Source organism: Scleropages formosus, chromosome 7 (genome assembly GCF_900964775.1).
Source record: "Scleropages formosus chromosome 7, fSclFor1.1, whole genome shotgun sequence".
NCBI lineage: Eukaryota > Metazoa > Chordata > Actinopteri > Osteoglossiformes > Osteoglossidae > Scleropages > Scleropages formosus.
Window position 1 is genome coordinate 7,414,411 of NC_041812.1, and position 18,273 is coordinate 7,432,683.

The 18,273-nt window shown below is 46.9% G+C and overlaps 1 protein-coding gene across 1 annotated transcript in view; it reads right to left on the reverse strand.

The window, feature by feature from the left end:
* kcnq3 (potassium voltage-gated channel, KQT-like subfamily, member 3) overlaps window positions 1-12,814 on the reverse strand; it is a 69,657-nt gene extending 56,843 nt beyond the window's left edge. Inside the window, exon 1 of the mRNA XM_029253614.1 lies at window positions 11,640-12,814. Within this exon, the coding sequence (XP_029109447.1) occupies window positions 11,640-11,941 (302 nt within the window). The 5' untranslated portion in view covers window positions 11,942-12,814. The remainder of the gene's footprint in view (window positions 1-11,639) is intronic.
* Between the last annotated feature and the right edge of the window lie 5,459 nt (window positions 12,815-18,273).

The window sequence follows — 18,273 nt, forward strand, 5'->3', positions numbered from 1 at the left end:
CGTCGCTGTTCGGGGAGACGCGGCCCAGCGGCCGAGAGCTGACCGCGCGTTAATCGGCCGCCCCCGACGAGAACGGGCCAGAGCCCGGGGGCGCGAGCCCAGCGTGGCGGCAACGGCGAGGAGGCCGCGGGACGCGGGGGTCCGTGTCCGGGCCGGCGGCCGCATTCCGGGCAAACGGCGCGATGGTCAGTCGCTTTGACAGTTCCGGAACAGCCAGGGATCCTGCAGAGGTGGATGGGAAAAGCCTCCTGTTCAAGGGCAGTGTGTGTGTGTGTGTGTGTGTGTGTGTGTGTGTGTGTGTGTGTGTGTGTGTGTGTGTGTGTGTGTGTGTGTGCATTTAAAGGATCGCAACAGGGCTTTGGACAAGCTGTTCTGTACATTGTGTATCCCCACTGAAAACACCCCTGCGGAGTCTTGTTTCAACAGGCGATTTTCAAACGCATCAATTGCCTCTGTGTGTGTGTGTGTGTGACAGAGAGTGTGAGTCTCTTAAACAAATGTTAACTATTTCACTTGCCTGACATTGAAAGTGACGGTTTCCGAAACTAACATTTCCACCCTAGTCCGTGCGATCCGCATAACGTTCCCCTCCGGGGCCGAGGAACCGAATCGCCGAAATCGCGATAAAGTGCCTCCTCAGCTGACGCTTTCGCCACCTAATCTGAAGCTTTCACGTTAGGCTCCGACTTCCCGCGGCTCTGACACGCACACAACCGCAGCACCCCCCACCCCCATGTGTTCCACACAAGTTATCTGGCTAAAGAGGACACGGGGATACGTGTCAAATGGGATGGCATCTCCATCGCCGACACCGTCAAGCTTTCGGAGCTGAGATCTTCATCCCCACCTGTACCTCTGGGAATATGCCAGCTCAGCTGAGTCGCCCCCCCGCCGCCACACCACCCATGCCTCCGGCCACGTCCAGACAGCCCTTGGCAAAGCGCTCCGCGCCACCCTGTGCGGACCGTCTCCTGCCCGAACTGATGTGCACACAACTCCTTCACTGCCTCTGTGCCGGTACACTGTGTTCCGGTCCTGAAGAGCCCTCTCGCTGCCATCACCCAGAGCCCAGAGAGCCGCTGCCATCAGCGCCAGGGACAGCAGCAAGCAATCTGTGCCTACAGGGAGCCACGGTGCACAAAACACATCTGTTTCCACCATCTGCACCACGGCAAACAACTTAACCTGCGGGGCCACAAATTATGTGTCATAGACCACGAACGGGCAAACAAGTCACGGCATCTCAGGGGAAGTGCGTGAAATCGGGAGGCACGGGGGGTGGGGGGTGAATGGTGAAAGTAGAGAACAGGGGAGGCCTGTGGAGAAGTGGCTCAAGAAGAAGAGAAGTGGTAAGAAAGAGTGTGGGCTGGTTCCACAAACAGGCTGTGATGAGGTCTCAACTCTGTCTTGAAGTGACGGCCCTGAGAGACATTTAAAAACGTGACCGCAGGACCGTGTTCGCAAACCCCTCCGAGAGGAAGTCGGATAAGAAGAAAATAAAAAACATTTTTAACTGAAGCTTCACTGCTATAAATGGTAATACTGTGTTCGAGCACAGGTTTGAATGTAGCAAGGTGAGGGAAGAAGTCTATCCTCATATGTTCTTTGTTTTTCAGTCACTATAGTGCTTTGGACACAATAACTGTGAAAACATAAGGACAGAAGAAGAAATCAGTACCTTATCATTCACTGTTATGAACTGGACAGACAGGTTACTAGGGTACTAGACGGAGGACCATGGTAAACGATAAGGTACGCAGGGTGTGAGGCTCATGAACGTCAAGAATCAGCCTGATTATTAGGGTTCAATGATAGCAAACAGAAGAAAAACATATGTTACAATATGTATACACACACAGTCACACACACAGTATAATCTGTTGTTTCTGGCCACTTCAGTAAGTCAGTTGCAGACAAGAGGCTCATCATTCTAACTGTTCGAACCATTCTGCTGTCAGCCGTTAGTCACGCTCTCCTCTCGGACACCTCTCCTCTTGCCCGAGATCTGAGCGGATGAGGACTCTCTCAGCGCGGCTCCATCTCCGTGCTGACAGGTGCATCCTGGGATGCAAATAATCCATCTGACCCTGGAACTGAGGAGTATCTGGAAGGAGGCGAACAGTTCCCAACGTCACCTGTGGTAAAGGTCACTAGAGAGAGGAGGGAATGGCTGGAAGCTCTACAGCCCTGACCCTGCACAGACCCGAACCATAGACCCTACTTGGAACAAAAGCACCAAACAGACACAGAACCACAGAAGCCAAATATGAAAGAAGTGAAAAATAAAAGTACCATAAGCTTGGGAGATGCTCCCTACAGAAAGGTGTGAAGACAGAGTGACAGGTACTCATAAGTGTACCAGGTTACGGTGTGAAAAATTTATTACAGCGTTGAGTCCAATGTGATACATCTTTATCAGGGGGTCGTGTAAGTTAGAGTCATAGCAAACCAAAGTACCCAGGTTCGAAGCCCATCTCTTGCTCTAGTACCTCTGATCAAGGCACTTACCCTGAATTGATACAGCGAAAATCACCCAGCTGTATAAATGGGCAAATCAGTGCGATTTCCTCAAAACCTAACACTGTAAGTAGGTCCGGATAAAATCATCTTTTAAAACATTTTACAGAATATTATGAACCATTGACTAATGAGAAAACTTAAAGAAGGAGAAACACACACACATTGTGTGAAACCGTTCCTCGTAAGTGGGCTCGCAGCAAACCGGAGCCTAACCCGGCAACACAGGGTGCAAAGCTAAAGAGGGAGGGGACCCACCCAGGGAGGGGGGACCCACCCAGGATGGGATGCCAGTCTGTCACAAGGCACCCCAAGCAGGACTTGAACCCCAGACCCACCAGAGAGCAAGACCCAGTCAAACGCACTGCACCACTGCACCCCCAATAGGAGAAACACTACTTCGGGAATATGAGATTTTTCCGTCAGAAACAAGACCTGTTTTGTATTTGTTAAGACTCCTGCTTAGATGCAGAAACAGCGATGGGCAACACCTGGGGCGGTGTTTCCGGCGCAACCGTTGTGTGTGACACACACAGCTGTAGCGGTCCCCGGAGGAGGGAGTCAGCGCCCGCTCCCACCACAGCCAGGGCTCCCCTGTGCAGACAGATCCTCTTTCTCCACCGTGTAACAGCATCCTCCTCAGCTGCCCTCACCCCTGCGCTCACTCTCAAGCGATCGATGAGCGTCTTTCTGCCGAGAGCGGGCAGGCAGCGGGGAGCAGAGAGCGAGACCCAGCAGCGCAATCCGGAGACCACATGTCCATCAGTGCTATGACCGCAGGGTGGAGAATGGGGCGACTGACATGGTGCCACCATCGCAACTGCAGCCTCACTCTACGGTAACTCAAGGGTGGTTCTGCAGAAGTACCAAAGTCCTGCTGTTTGAGAAGTGAATATCTGGACAGGGGGGGGGGCAAAGAGCACAGAAGATTTATTCATCTAGCCAATGCTTTTCTCCAAAACAACTCACAATTACCAATTCAATTACACACCTAGGTAATTATTACTACATTAATTCAAGGTGAGTACCTTGATCAAAGGTACTACAGCAGGAGGTGGGATTCAAACCCTGGTTCTTTGAGCGTAAAGGCAGCAGCACTAACCATTACAGCACTTTCTGCCCAAAACATTTATGTCAGAGATTTTTCACAGCAGTAATTCAAGTGCCTCGCTCAAGGTCTCAGGGACACTCATGCATAGAAGTTACACGCATCTGGGATGCTCCTCCGTAGCGACGTACAACGATTTACCCATTCGTACAGCTGGGCAATGTTTAATGGAGCAGTGTAAGGTAGGTACTACAGCAGGGATTCAAACCAGGGTGCTTTGCCCAAAAGGCAGCAACTCTAACTACTGCGCCACCTGCTGGTGAGAAACGCTACTGTCGGTAAGTCTAATACTGCATTTCATTGCACGCTTTTCCAACCCAAACTGTCCATCAAACGTACAGAGATGCGGTACAAGCGCAGCCAATTTGGGGTGATATTGTGGTAATCTGAGTCCGGAGAGCTGGTCGTGATTCTGAAACCCATCTTTTTGACATTAGAGTACTATATTTCATAATTCCATCATTTTTAGTGTTTTATTTAATAGTATATTAATTAACTTTTTCAAATTAATTCAGAGGCTTAGTTAATAGAAAAAGAGGCTGCAAAATGAATAATGACGTTGAAACGAATAAGAGCAGAATGGTCTAGAATAGAGTCCTTTCCAGTGCTGCGGAGGTACAACGGCAGGGAACCTCCGACAGCACAAATCACAGGTGATTTCCTTTCAGCTCGATAGAAAAGAAAGTGCCACTGCCCCTCGGGTTGAGTGGGGGAACCGTGAGTGACAGCCGCGTTCCTGCAGAGAGCGGGAGATGCGCAGTCCAATAAGAAAGACGTAGAAAACCATGTAGAAAAATAATTTTAAAAAATTCAAACCACCCCCCCCCCCCCCCCCACTTTGCAAAGCGAGCAAGAAAACAAGTCAAGAGGTGTGTGTGTGTGGGGGGGTTGAAATTCCCAGCGGATCGCCCTGCTCCAGCACTGCCGCCAAATGGGTCTGAGGCCGTAATGAGCGGCACGTCGAGCCCAGGGTCGGTCAGATCTGGCTAATTGTCGAGCTGCTGCTGCGGTTTTGGATGTTCGAAACCAGAGGACACAGCGGAGGCGCAGAACTGCACCGGGGGGAGTTGGGGGGCAATTTACAGATCACATTGCTGGATGGAACCATTAGCGCTTAATAAAACGAAATTACCGCTTTAAGCACACACACATGCAATTAAACAGGCGGCGTCTTCACTCTCCAGGCGTCAGGCTGATAAAAAAACAACATACGGTTTCATTTGGGTTTGTGGTGTCGAGAACATAAAACCACCTCGACGTTTCCGAGACCATTTACTGCTCCGCGGAACCGGAAAGGACCGCATTCCGGACTTTTCTCCTCGTGTTCGATTCAAACGAACTTCTTCTCCTTCTACTTGTAACACTATTTTTCGGTCTCTTTTCTATCACTTAAGCCACTCAATTAGTCTAAAAATGTGAAGCTGACCTTAATATACTACTAAATAAAACACTAAATATCACGGTCTTATGAAATAAAGTGCTCTAATGTCAAAGAGATTGGCTACAGAACCACGCCCAGCTCGTCTGACTCCGATTACTGCAATATCGCCCTAAATGGGTAGGGTTTGTACCACATATCTGGTCATTTCAAAGGACAGTTTGGGTTGGACAAGGGTTCGAGAAAATGCCCTATTGGAGTTACTTGCAGAAGTGCTTCTCCTCAGCAGGGGGTGTAAGGTTTGAACCCCGGGTACCACTGTAATACCCTAGAGCAAGGTACTTTCCCTGAGTTGAAAAAAATTGCCCAACTCTATGAACAAGTAAATCAGAGGTCACTTTGGAGAGACACAACATCTGGCAAAACAAACATAAATTAAATTCCATGCATGTGTGTCACATCCTGAAATTACTTTCACACTCTGCAGTTATGGCTCAGTAAAGTTTATTGCAGTCTCCTTTTCATCTAATATTTCTGCCGATGCTTCATTGATCTCATACTCTTCTGTTGTGTTTTTGCCCTTTTCACGATTTCTCCTTCTGGATATGAGCAAAAGTCACAGTTAAACCATGAAAACTTTGCCAAACACCTCCAAGCACCTCCATGCCTGCACCGCGACTCCCAGGACAGAACCCCAGCGGCTTCCCGTCACTCAGGTCCCTGTAGTTCAGCGGCGTCGGCAAAAACCAGACGAGGGCAATCGCGCTATTTTTACTGGATGAAGAAAATGTTACATAATCTAGAGAGAATTTAAAGTACAGTTGTGCTATGTGTACGAAAAAATAATCCACCTCCGCTTCTGAAGTGGAGTGGGACCGCAGTTTCAGAACCTCAGACGTGGACCCGCAGTCCAGCCGCCAACTTCCATTTCAGCACCACGGACAGCGGTCCGGCCGACACCTGTGCCGCCTTGCAGATGGCTTTCTCTCTACGCCCTCTCAGACAGGTGGCGCCGAGGAGTTCCCAAACGACACACACGCTGAACACACACGCTGAACACACACATTAACCCCAGAGGAGCGGAACCATTCCCCTGAAGCACATGGCAGGTGCAAAGTCCCTCCACGGTTTCTGTTTTTCCCTCTTTGTGGTTGGAAACGCACGCTGTCATAGTGACAGGAGATGACATCATGTTCTTTCAAAAAGCAGTGATACAGGATGGACTCTTTTGTTAGAGAACATATATAAATATATCTCTAATAAACATATATATATATATGCAGTTAATATATAAAATATACATAAATATATATGAAATACAAGGAAAGTCAAAAAGTGCCTGTAATTTGCATTTGAGCAGACTTGTTAATATTGCAGATACTTTTAGACTAATTTTTGTATTTATGAATAAATTTGCACATACACGTACATGTGTGCAATTTGAAATGGAATGTTATCTCAGTTTGTGAAAAATATACTTCTCCAAAGCGTGTTAACAGCACGAAGTTTGTTTCTTGAAGGTTCATAATTTGGAGACTCGCTGTGTGTGTGTGTGTGTGTGTGTGTGTGTGTGTGTGCGTGTGTGTGCATGAGCCTAAAGATGCCATGTCTTAGAGACTAAACAAATATTTTGTCCTTCTTTATAAGCACAAATTAATAATACAGTCTGAGCATAACAATGGAACATGGGCCAAATGCTGTGGATTTAGAAGTGTGACTTCTACTAGACGCCGACACTGGAAGGTGACTGTCTCCCGACTCCTGAGTCCTGGTCTCTGCCTTTCAAAGATGGTAATTCACGTACGTTACTATTGATTTATTTCTTTTTGTTTCCAGGCCGTGATTATGAGAGAGATGAAATATGCGAGCGCACACATGTATCGACCTGCTCGATACAGTCCAAAGAAAACATAAAACCACTGGTTCACTTCCATCGTCAATCAGAACAAAAATAGCCGGGCAGTGATTCACGTATGTATACATCATCTTGAACGTGAGACCTTCGCAAATAACATAATGGGGAAAAAAACACTCCGTTTGTGTGCTTGTTCAGCTTCTATGTTATTTTCTATGAGTGGGACAACCTACTGAACGTCAGGCGTGGGACAACTCGCTGAGGCAGCACAACTGCGACGGCTGTCTGGTGGTCGTCCTTTAGAAAGGACGTCCAGGCCTCCCGCAGGCTGATCCGGTGAAAAAAGCAAGCCAAAGTCCAAGTTAAAAGGGTTCAAGAGTCAGGCTCCCATGCTTTCCCTTCCGCACTGACAGAAGGAGGCCTAAAAATATGGCACCGGAGGGATTTTTGGACTTTTGCAACGCAGAGCCTCCCTAAATCTCTCCGGAATGTAAATCTCTAAGGCCCAGCAAGAAACTGGAGTGATGCTCGTGTCCCGCAGCAGCTCCAGCCGTCTTCACACTACACCACCAGAACGCTCTTTGAATCCCAGGGTGGCATGCGCACACACTCACACACACACACACTCACACACACACAGAGGCATCCAAAACGGTTTCCATCATGACAGCACCCAAGCAAGCCTAGCAGTCATGAGATCTGTCAGTTAGACAAGTACCCGCTCTAGGATATGACTTTCTTGTCGGAAAGTTCTTCGCTGGACATGCAGTAAGATGTTTTCCAGACTACGTGAGCCTTTACCCTACAGAAAACTGACAAGGTAAGGCAGCAGGCGGTACAGCGGTTAGGACCACGTTCAGATCCCACCTCCTGCTGCAGTGCCCTTGATCAAGGTACTTACCCTGCTGACCATTGTAAGGTGTCTTGGTGAAAAGCATAACTAAATGAATACATGTGAATGTACGGCGATAAACGATCTTGCATGAAATCATATTTCATCTTCTTATTGCAGTGATATAGAGGAGAGCCCCCAGACTCAACCTGTGTTGGCGGAAAGATGGCCATGTTCAGCACTGCTGTCAACGACTCCAAATGTGTCTTGTGATCTGGGCTGGAGACCCCCAGGGCATTAAATCACGGAGCGGTCAAACTCAGTCACCCAGCACTTGTTTGGGAAAGGTGCTTAATAAGATAGAAAGGCTACCAACACGACGAAGGTCACGTCAAGCCCTGCCGAAGCTTGTGATGTTAGAGCAGCCAGAACTGATGATGTGTTTTACATCAGGACAGACGAGAATTTATGGAGGAGCGCAGTCAGTTGTGTTCCGGAAAAGAAAGCCGCTGGAGAAAATCTCTTTAAGATCAGTGAAAATAACGGCCGAAGCCGGGCAGTCCCTACTTGGAGCGTGACTGAGGACAGCGGAAGACTCCAGACCCCACCCCCGTGCTCCCCTGCGGGCTGACAGCTAGATGCCAGGCATTAGATGGTGCTCTTGGCTACCTTCCTGGAGCTGGAGGAGTCATAAACAACTAATGGGGGCCATAATCCTCAGTCCAGTCTAGAGCCTTACAGGAAGCTGAGTGCTCCGGGGCGGCACACCGATCACTTTCGCGGTCCTGAGAAGGACGGGATTTTCCATGCATTTCCTACACAGCACCCTCCAGCACTCTAGGCGGACGAACGTGTGTTTTCTGGGAATGAGCCACAGTGTGGGCTCTGTTTCCAACGAGAGACCCAGAGATAGCGGGACACACTCTCAAAGCTGGACAAGATGTCCAAATGTCCTCATCCTCATTGGTGAATTAAGGTTTTTGCAACTGGTTTCATTCCATCGTCAGCAACAAGATTCCAAATAAACTCAGGAAAACTGAACGTGAATATGAAACTGAATACTCACTGCCATTCACTATCAATGATCCCTAGTCTTGAGCTGGGTCACCGTGGTCCGAAGCCTATCCAGCAAGCAACAAGCCCTAGGGTACACATTTCGTTTGATTTTTCCAGAGTGTTCTAAAAGTCTTGAAATATTTTCCCTTCTAAGAAAAGCAGAAGTAAATTTAGACGTTTTCTGATGTATTATCAAAAAATGTTAGCCTAGCGACTGTGGGTCCTTGAACCTGAGCATCGCGTGACCTCTGCAGGGAATAATGTGGCACTTCTTGGCGGTGACATATGTTGGGCTCTGTGTGTCCTCAACACGCTGTCCTGGACTTAAACACCTCCTGATGGTGTTCTCTGCTTTCAAGGGGTCCTCAGAGGCTCGGTTAAGGACTCCTGCCTTGGTCGTCCCTTTCTGCGCCAGATGGTTCGACTTCTCAGCACTGAAATCTGGCAGCATCTCAAAAACCTCAGGCTACGGGCGGCTGGGAGCGGATTCCCCGTGACCCCCTCCGGACCAAAACACGGCAGGGAACTAGAGACGGGCAGAACCGATGGGAGGATTTAGCCACTGGGCCTCTGACGCTGGGATGCTCTGAGGTCGTGGGATCGAGCCTGGGGCCGCAGTCGGGGGCTCACGCTCCCATCAGCAGCAGTCCTTCCCATCCGCTTGTTATCACCTGCCACACAGGTACGCAAAAAAAACTTTTTGTTTTGTGTTGTTTTCCCCCTTCCAACAGCAATATATTTTTCATGGCTGAAATGCCAAAGAAGGAAATCTGAACCAAAACAGTATGGAATTAGAAATCAGAAACTTCAGAGGCCACATGTGATTAAATAAATAAAGTCTTTCAACCCATAATAGAAACCAATTGGTCAAAAAAGCTGAACCTTTTACCAAATTCACCCCAATTCTTGGATTATTTCAAGCAAAAGATTATCATTTGCGATAAACGAACATGTTAAGTGTAAGAAAAATGAAATATGGAGCACAGCCGATGCACAAACAACAACGAGAGGAATATATTCCCATCTATATTATGGCCGTATCAAAGCCTTTGATTTATATTAAAGGAAGCAGCTTATGTCTAATAAATGAATTCCAGCCTCCTTAGACAAGAAGCAGACTGTCATGTCTGCCAGGTTCTGACACTAGGCTGTTCCTGGCAAACCCCTCTGCCCCTCCGGTGGCCCAGCTCCAGCGGCTCCGAGAGCGAGAGCAGCGACGTCCACGCCAGTCCTAGACACCCGTGATCACTTCCCCGGCGGGACAGCTGTGGTCCAACTCTCCCTCCCCACATTCCCACAAGCCCCTTTCCCACTCTGAGCTCTACGAGCGCAGCCAGGTGAGTCCTGCATCCAACCGGCCGTTACAGCGCAGCTCTTGTGTGCCAGGAGACGTGGGCTGTGTGATTCACACATCATGGACAAGGTTTCTGTTTCAGTACAATCATGCAGTCCGCTAATACAGACCACTCCTACAATTCAGGCATCATATGACATACTAATAAACCTGGAAACACACACACACTCCGTCATGTAAGATCTCAAGGTGCTCGTGCAATGGGCTTGTTTTTTCTTCCCAAGCACTTTCCCCATCTAGTTGCAGACGCACAGCACGATGACCAGAGCAACCAGGGGGGTCATGTTCTGCAGCTCTTATCAACCGAAGCGGCACCATTCGCACCAGAGCGCGGTCAGCTCCCCGTTGATCCGAGAGGTGAGAATTCTGCCATCTTCCAAGGACAAGCTGTGCCGTACGAAAATGTCTTTGCGCAGCAAGTGGCGGGCAAAGCAAATAAAAGCAAAGCATCACGAAAACATCCCTGTCACACGGCTCTGGAGCAAAAACCAATATGCTCTGGAGAGAGGCGTGTTTGTGTAACAAGCCCACGTATGACTACTTCCGGCTGAAAGCAAAAAATTCAACATGAGATCCACAAGAGAAGGAATCAGCTCGTAATGAAAGAGATGAAACTGATGTTTTATTGTCATGCATTAAAATGTTATATAATATCTGCCCATACTGCTTTGCAGGGCACTCAGATACTGTGTGTCAGTAACGTAAAACTGCTTGCTGAGAGAGATCTACTCTATGTACTCGTTTATTTTTCGACTAAATAACTGTAACAGGTCCTCTTGTTGAGCAGGGTGTCTCATGAGAGCCAACACACTGTGATATTTTCATTTCTAAACTGAAACTTTCAAAGGTGAGACTCATGACGGCACAGTTTTCATGCACGTAGCGGGAAGTACGTCTGACACTAACACTGTTGGGTAGGTTGATGTTGTGCAGTGTGTTGTGTTATGTTTTGTGTATCAGTGGTGTAACAACTTCCAGGTAAAATGTCAGTAAGTCAGTGGAGTAAATGAATAAACAAGTACTTGGGGGAACATTGGGCTTGTTTGGACATTGAGGGAAATGTTACATTTGCAGTATGTGTGGTATTCTTGTGTGGATCGTTGTACAGTGTGTGTTATGTAAGCTGTGCATGTTGTCACGTGCTGTTGGAAATGGTGTGTAGGTGATGTGTTATTGCCTGTGTTGTTTATGATGTGTGTGCTGCTGTGTTTGTGTGTGAGGTGTGAGGTGTGTAAGTTGTATACTTGTAGTTCATTTTTATGTAATGGTGTATTATTCTGTATGCTCTCTGTACTGTTGTGTATGTGTTGTTGTAAATATGTGTATGGTATGAAAGTGGCAGTGTAAGTCGGGCTGCTGATCTTATTTTGTATTGTGTGTAAGTGGTGTATTACGCCGCCGTGTCGTGTGTGATGCTGATCACGCGTCGCTCACTGCTGCGTGTGCTGTGTGTGTCCGGTGCGTGGCGTGTGTGTATTGTCGCACACGTGTGTGTGTGTGTGTGTGTGTGTGTGCGCGCCCGTCCAAGCGGCCACTCACACAAAGGCGTGGTAGAGCAGCGCCCATCCTCTCGGTCTCTCCAGCGCATCGTAGATGAGGTTCTGCACGCGCCTCGCGCGGATGTTGTTCCTCTTCACGGGGCGGCTGTAGCCCAGGGGGGTCTTGGCCAGCAGTCCGATGCCTTGCGATCCGCGCTTGAAGTCGTCTCTGCCCGGAGCGACGAGCAGCAGCGCCCCGTCCTTGTCCGGCCCGGCTCCCTGGTCCAGGTCCCCGGGCAGGGCCGCCTTCCTGTCCCGCTGCTCCTCCGAGGCGCTACCAACATTCCTGGACCTGATGCCCATTTTCGCTACTGATCCAGCATGAGCCGCATGCCATGATCCGGGCGCGAGATCGCGGCTCCGTCAGCGAGGGCTCACCTGAGGACGAGCTCCTGTCGCGCGCAGGCCGGCGGGGAGGTGCTCCTTAGTCCGGCTGGATGGAGAACATCTCCCGATCCTTCTCGCACAGACGTGGGGGGTGCGAGGGGTGGAGGGGTGTGGGGGGGGTGCTCCTCGGAAAGTGCGCACCGCCCGTCTAGGGTGCGCGCGCCACGGAGACAGAGACGGAGACGGGGGGATCGCGGCGGATCACCATGGCGACACCAGCCAGTGTGTGTGGGGGGCGCGCGGGGAGAGGGGTGGTGGTGGTGGTGGCGGGAGTGGTACCAAACACAGGGATCCGTCCGAAGGGTCTCAGAGATGTGTCACCGCGCGAGAAGAGCATCGCCTGAGTGTCTGGGAGGATCTCGGTGGTCCGTCGAGTGGGATGCGATCCAGACGCGCCGGGCGCGCCCCCTTCTTCATCCCGCCTCTTTTAGGGCAAACGGAGCAGCGGCGGCGGCCGCATCGTGATTTAGAAATGCTTCGCGATTTAGAACGCAAAACACCTGAAGATCCTCCAGTCCAGTCCCGGGGCGGCAGGGAGGCAGGAGACGCGCGAGAAGCTCCAGAAAGAACGACGCTGTCGGCAAGGAAGGAGGCGGCGAGAGGAGAAGGAAGCTGCTGCGCACGCCGGCAGGTGCTGGAGGAGGATGGTCTTCGCAGTGTGGAGACACGGAGGCTTGTGGCGAGGACAGGGTGGGTGGGGATCTCACACACACGCACACACACGGACAGAGAAGAGAGAGAGAAAGAGAGAGAGAAAGAGAGAGAGAGAGAAAGGGGGAGCGGAGCAGAAAGAGGGGTATTGTTTATTTTCTACATTTTAATTTTATATATTATTATTATTATTATTATTCAGTACAAATAGACTTGTGTATTCAATTGTTTGTCGCTCGCTTTGGTAGCACAATTGTACCAAATTCGCCATACCAATAAAGAACAATAAAAATTACATTTTTTAAAAAAAAATTGGAGAGGAAATAAAGGGAGGACAGAGCGAGAGAAGAGCGAAAGAACAGAAAAGAAAAAGAAAGAAAGAAAGAAAGAAAGAAAGAAAGCCTGTAGTTGCCACATGAGCTTATATTAATAAGGGTGTTTCACATTTATTACATTTACATGTAGTTACTTAGCAGACACTTTTCTCCAAAGCCACTTCCAATGAACTCTATGTAGTGTTACCAGCCCACACACCTTATTCACCACAGTGATTTACACTGCTAGATACACTACTTACACTGGGTCACTCATCCATACATCAGTGGAACACACACACTCTCTCTGTCACTCACACACTATGGGGGAACCTGAACAGCATGTCTTTGGAGTGTGGGAGGAAACCAGAGCACCCGGAGGAAACACATTCACAATGTGAGACCCACTTTTCTCATCTTGATAAGTCAGATGTTTCATTAAATATTGTTCCTTTTTCCTTTTGACAATCTCAATAACCAGAGACCGTGGATATTTTAATGCAAATGGCCACATCCACAGGCAGCAGGTTTTAACAAAAGTATTGGCAAAGCTGCTCCAAACTGATGAATTTGTCCTCTGTATAATGACGAGTATCTAAAAATAATATTTCCATTTAAAACATGAATGCTTGCATTTTCACTTTGGCCAGCTGAGGTAACAGTGGAACATATTCTGTATTTAAGTCATTGTTTTATGTGTTGGTGCTCGTTTAATAACAGCTGGTTTAAAAGGACAGTCATAGGAAAACCTCCTATAAAACTATAGTAATGTGAATACAGAGAGTAAACTGGGTAAAACCATGATCATCCAGTAAACACCTTGAGCGCCCTGTACTCTGCCGTGGTTTTACATTTAACAAATTAAAGCAGAAATGTTTAATTAGTAAGTAATAAGCCAGTATGTAAATTATATAAATCATGGATAACCAGAGGAAATGTACAGTACACCAGGTTTAATATTAAACCAAAACTTGGAAGGTAAAACCACCAGTACAGTTTAAAATTGTTTGGAGCAGTAGGTGGAACAGTGGTTAGGACTGTTTGCTTTGCTATCTGAAGGTTTCCGGTTTAAATCTCACTCCTGCTGTAAAACCCAGGATGGAGATTCTAACCCTGAAATGGTAAGAATAACCTGCTACATAAATGGGAAAATAATTGTAAAGTTACTTATTGTACAAACCTAGTACTGAATCTGAATTGGACAACGGTGTCAATTTGATAAATAGCAATAGAGAACGTTAATCAATAATCAATAGTATTAATCACTGTCACCGAGTTTATGGTGCCAAAAAACCAACACATGGCAAGAGTAAATACCGAAACTATGCAGTGAGCAAATACCCTCTATGAGTTCATGTTCTCCATGAAAAGTATCACAGAAATTTTTTACTTCTCTGCAGAACTCTGCTAAGTCAGATGCAGTACACACACACGCAGACACACACAGCATATAGGACAGCTCTGGAGTAATTGGACTTTGTGAAGTTTGAATTTCCAGTAGAAATAGATGGTGCGCATTAAACTTGTATAAATATTAATGCATTTACTGCATACCAGAGCGTTTCCTTAAAAGCATTTCTATAATGATATAGTTATGACAACCACAGGAAAGAGAGATCCAGATCGCAGTTCTAATCTGTACTCTTCTGCCTCTTCTGAGCACAGAAGCATTTTCTGCATTTGTCCAAACTGTGGAAATTGGAAATTGACCAGCTTTGGCCATGATCTTTACATGGAGTCAACAGAAAAATCTAAATCTAACAATTAGAATTAGAAAATGAGAAAATCAGGATCTAAAAGTCAGAGATTCCTTGGGTAAAGTACTGGTTAGAAGTTTTCACCTTGCAAATGAGGATTAAAATCTGTGTTCTTGCTTCAGTACCCTTTATCAAAGTACTTATTGATACAATAAAAATTATCCATTTGTATAAATTGCTAAATCATTGCGTCTTACAGTATACAACCCAAACTTTTTAAGTCACTTTGTACAAAAGAATCAGCTAAATAATAGTTTATACTTTCCCTCCTCATCCGAATATGAAAAACTTTCATCTTTAATACATTTAATTTATTTTATACAGCACTCTTCTCCACAAGGAGGCGTAGCACTGAACAAGAGAATACATACAGCTGACACATAAAAGATGACTAAAAAGAAATCCAAGACAATATAAAAGAAGAAGGCAGATTGCTAATGTACACATCTGGAATAAATAATCTCGCAGTTGAGGAGAGGAAAACAAAAATCTCACTGGTTAAGAAAACTGGAAAAACTAAACCTCTGATGGTCTGAATAGCAGTGGCTGCCCTCCCATCCTGGGCATTTTATGGTATTACAATGGATTTGTGTGGGGTGCCTCTACAGCTAAGAACTGAGATATACAGTACATACACTTACTAAGACCATGTGTGTTACTGCATAATAGAACGTTCCAGAAAGAAGCATAGATCTTTATTCAAACTGTGCTCTCTAATCAGCATAAAACAACTTAATTAGTGCGAGTGGAAAAACCCTACTGGTGATGTTCCTTTGCATCCTAATTCACACATGTAGCCGAGGTTCCCTCGAAACGTTATTTGCTAAATATAGGGCTGATTGCACTAAGAATAGACAGATTGCATATGGCTCCCTGCCTTTGCTATTTCAAGTTAATCCTTGGCAGTGATTGGAATGGATTAATTAGCAGTGCAGGAAACGTGAGAGAGGGATGTACATTTACATTTATTCACTTAGCAGACTCTTTTCTCCAAAGCGACTTACAATGGATACTATGTAGTGTCACTAGCCCACACACCTTATTCACCAAGGTGACGTACACTGCTAGATATACTACTTACACTGGGCCACTCATGCATACATCAGTGGAACACACTCTCTCTCTCTGTCACTTACACACCATGGGGGAACCTGAACAGCATGTCTTTGGACTGTGGGAGGAAACCAGAGCACTCGAAGGAAACCCACACAGACACAGGGAGAACATGCAAACTCCACACAGACTGAGCAGGGATCAAACCCATATTCTCTCACACCACCCAGGCGCTGTGAGACAGCAGCGCTACTTGCTGTGCCACTGTGCCACCCTGTGTATGCAAAAATGGGTTGTTTTTGGTAGAGCATATTTACAATGTGGTGATAGTCTACTAACCTGCTATGCTGGTAGTGTAGTGGTTAGAGCTGTTGCCTTTAGACCCAAAGGTTGCAGGTTTGAAATCCCACTTCTAACTGCAGTATCCTTGAGCAAGGTACTTACCCTGAATTGCTCTGGTTAAAAAAAAAAGAAAAAAAACAATCCAGCTGTAAACATATAATTATAATATATAATTGTAGATAACATCATAAGTCACTTTAGAGAAAAGCATCAGCTAAATGAATAAATATGTATTGTTTCCTCCTTGTGGGGGTGCGGTGGTGCAGTGGGTTGGACCGGGTCCTGCTCTCCGGTGGGTCTGGGGTTCAAGTCCCTCTTGGGGTGTCTTGTGATGGACTGGTGTCCTGTCCTGGGTGTGTCCCCTCCCCCTCTGGCCTTATGCCCTGTGTTGCTGGGTAGGCTCCAGTTCCCCACAACCCTGTATGGGACAATCGGTTCAGAAAATGTGTGTGTGTTTCCTCCTTTGTGTTATTTGCACAGGTGTTGGAGACTCAAGGCATGTGTCTACTAAGTCCACCTGGTAGTCCAAAAAGCTGTTCATAACTGGATAGGAACAGGGCTTGTCACCCGGGTTGCTTGAGGGACAGTTGTACAACTTGTTTCACTGATTGCGGCTCAGCATCGGCCAAAGTCCAACAGGAGACGGTGACCTTACTCCAGGGCGATGGGTGTTCTGAGCACGGGAGTGCTAACTCATGGAAATATGATTCTGTTACTAGCCTTTCCAAGGAAAATGAGTTAAAAGGGTTCGATGTTTTTGCTTTAATCACATTAAACCTGTCCTCCGAACCAGCCTCTAAGACACTGGTATAAAGACCAGACCTCAGTGCTCAGCAGTCGATTGCTGCAAGGCGCAGTCCCTGGCCGCTGCACAAATTATCAAAATCAAAAAATTGGAAAGACATTGCCGAATGACATGCTCCAGCCGCAAAAATGGACATGCGCTCGATACAGATTTGCAGAAAGAAATGGTTATTTCCAATGTAAAGCAGTTTAAATGCCCCCAAACTGGCATTTATCAGGGACAGGAAAAGCCTCTGAATTTTAATATGTACTTCAGCCCAAACAGATAAAGCATTTGCTTCCCTGCACATCCTTGGCATATTGTTGCGAGTAGAGCAATAAATAGTCCATGCGGTGCTGTTTTAGCTGTAGCCCTTGTCCGTTAGTGCTGTGTGTTAGATTTATACCGTCCTCCCTATGTCCTCAACAAGTGTCCCCAGCAGCCCAAAGAAAAGCAAGCAAAACACGTAATCTCTGCGGACTTGTCATCGTAGATTTGCCGACTCATCTGTCTGCCCCAAGTGCCTTTTCCGAGATAGTTTCTCTCATGCGTTGCACCAGGAACAGCCGTAACAATCCAACAGAGGTAAATTAGACGTGGTCAGCTGCAAGGTCAAGCCATACGGGACAGTCAGTTTGAAAGAGGCTTTGAAACTCTAACCCATAAATTAGTGGATTTTAGTACCATATTTTACTTACTAGTCCTACACAAATTCCCATCATCTTGTATTTACATTTATGGAACTTACAGCAGTCATTTTCTGAATTTAAATTTATGTGATTGCATCTTTGTCCGAGGTGACTTACCCTGGAAGGTTTAAGGTGCTTACAGTGGTTTGCCCATTTATACAACGCCGGGGTAGTTTTTACTGCAGCAATTCAGGGCTAGTACAGTCTTCTACTGCAGTGCAGTGTAATTGGGGTTTCAGCTGAAGACCTTCTAGTTGCAAGGCACAGGCTGCTGTAACCACTACGCCCCAATGAAAAATATACAAATTGTATTTTTAAAGATGACCCTATAAATGCTGCCAGTGCAGCCGTTTTAACTGCTGATAGAAAGAAGAAGAAAGAAAATACACCACATCCATTTATTAACTTTTCATATTCTCACAGAGATGAACTGTTTGGCTTCTCATGATTTTGGTTCTTCCATTGACACCAAGGGCTACAGTGGGACTCTGAAGTTTTGAAGACAGGAATCTGCACCATGCTGTGACAGTCCAGACTGCTGAACTCGTTCAAATGAATTGGTGACATTTTGCAAGTTTGTGGTCCACATGGCGTTATTTCAACATCTATTGAGTACCTTGGCTGCCCTTTCTGGATCTTCCATAGAGTGAGCAGCTAT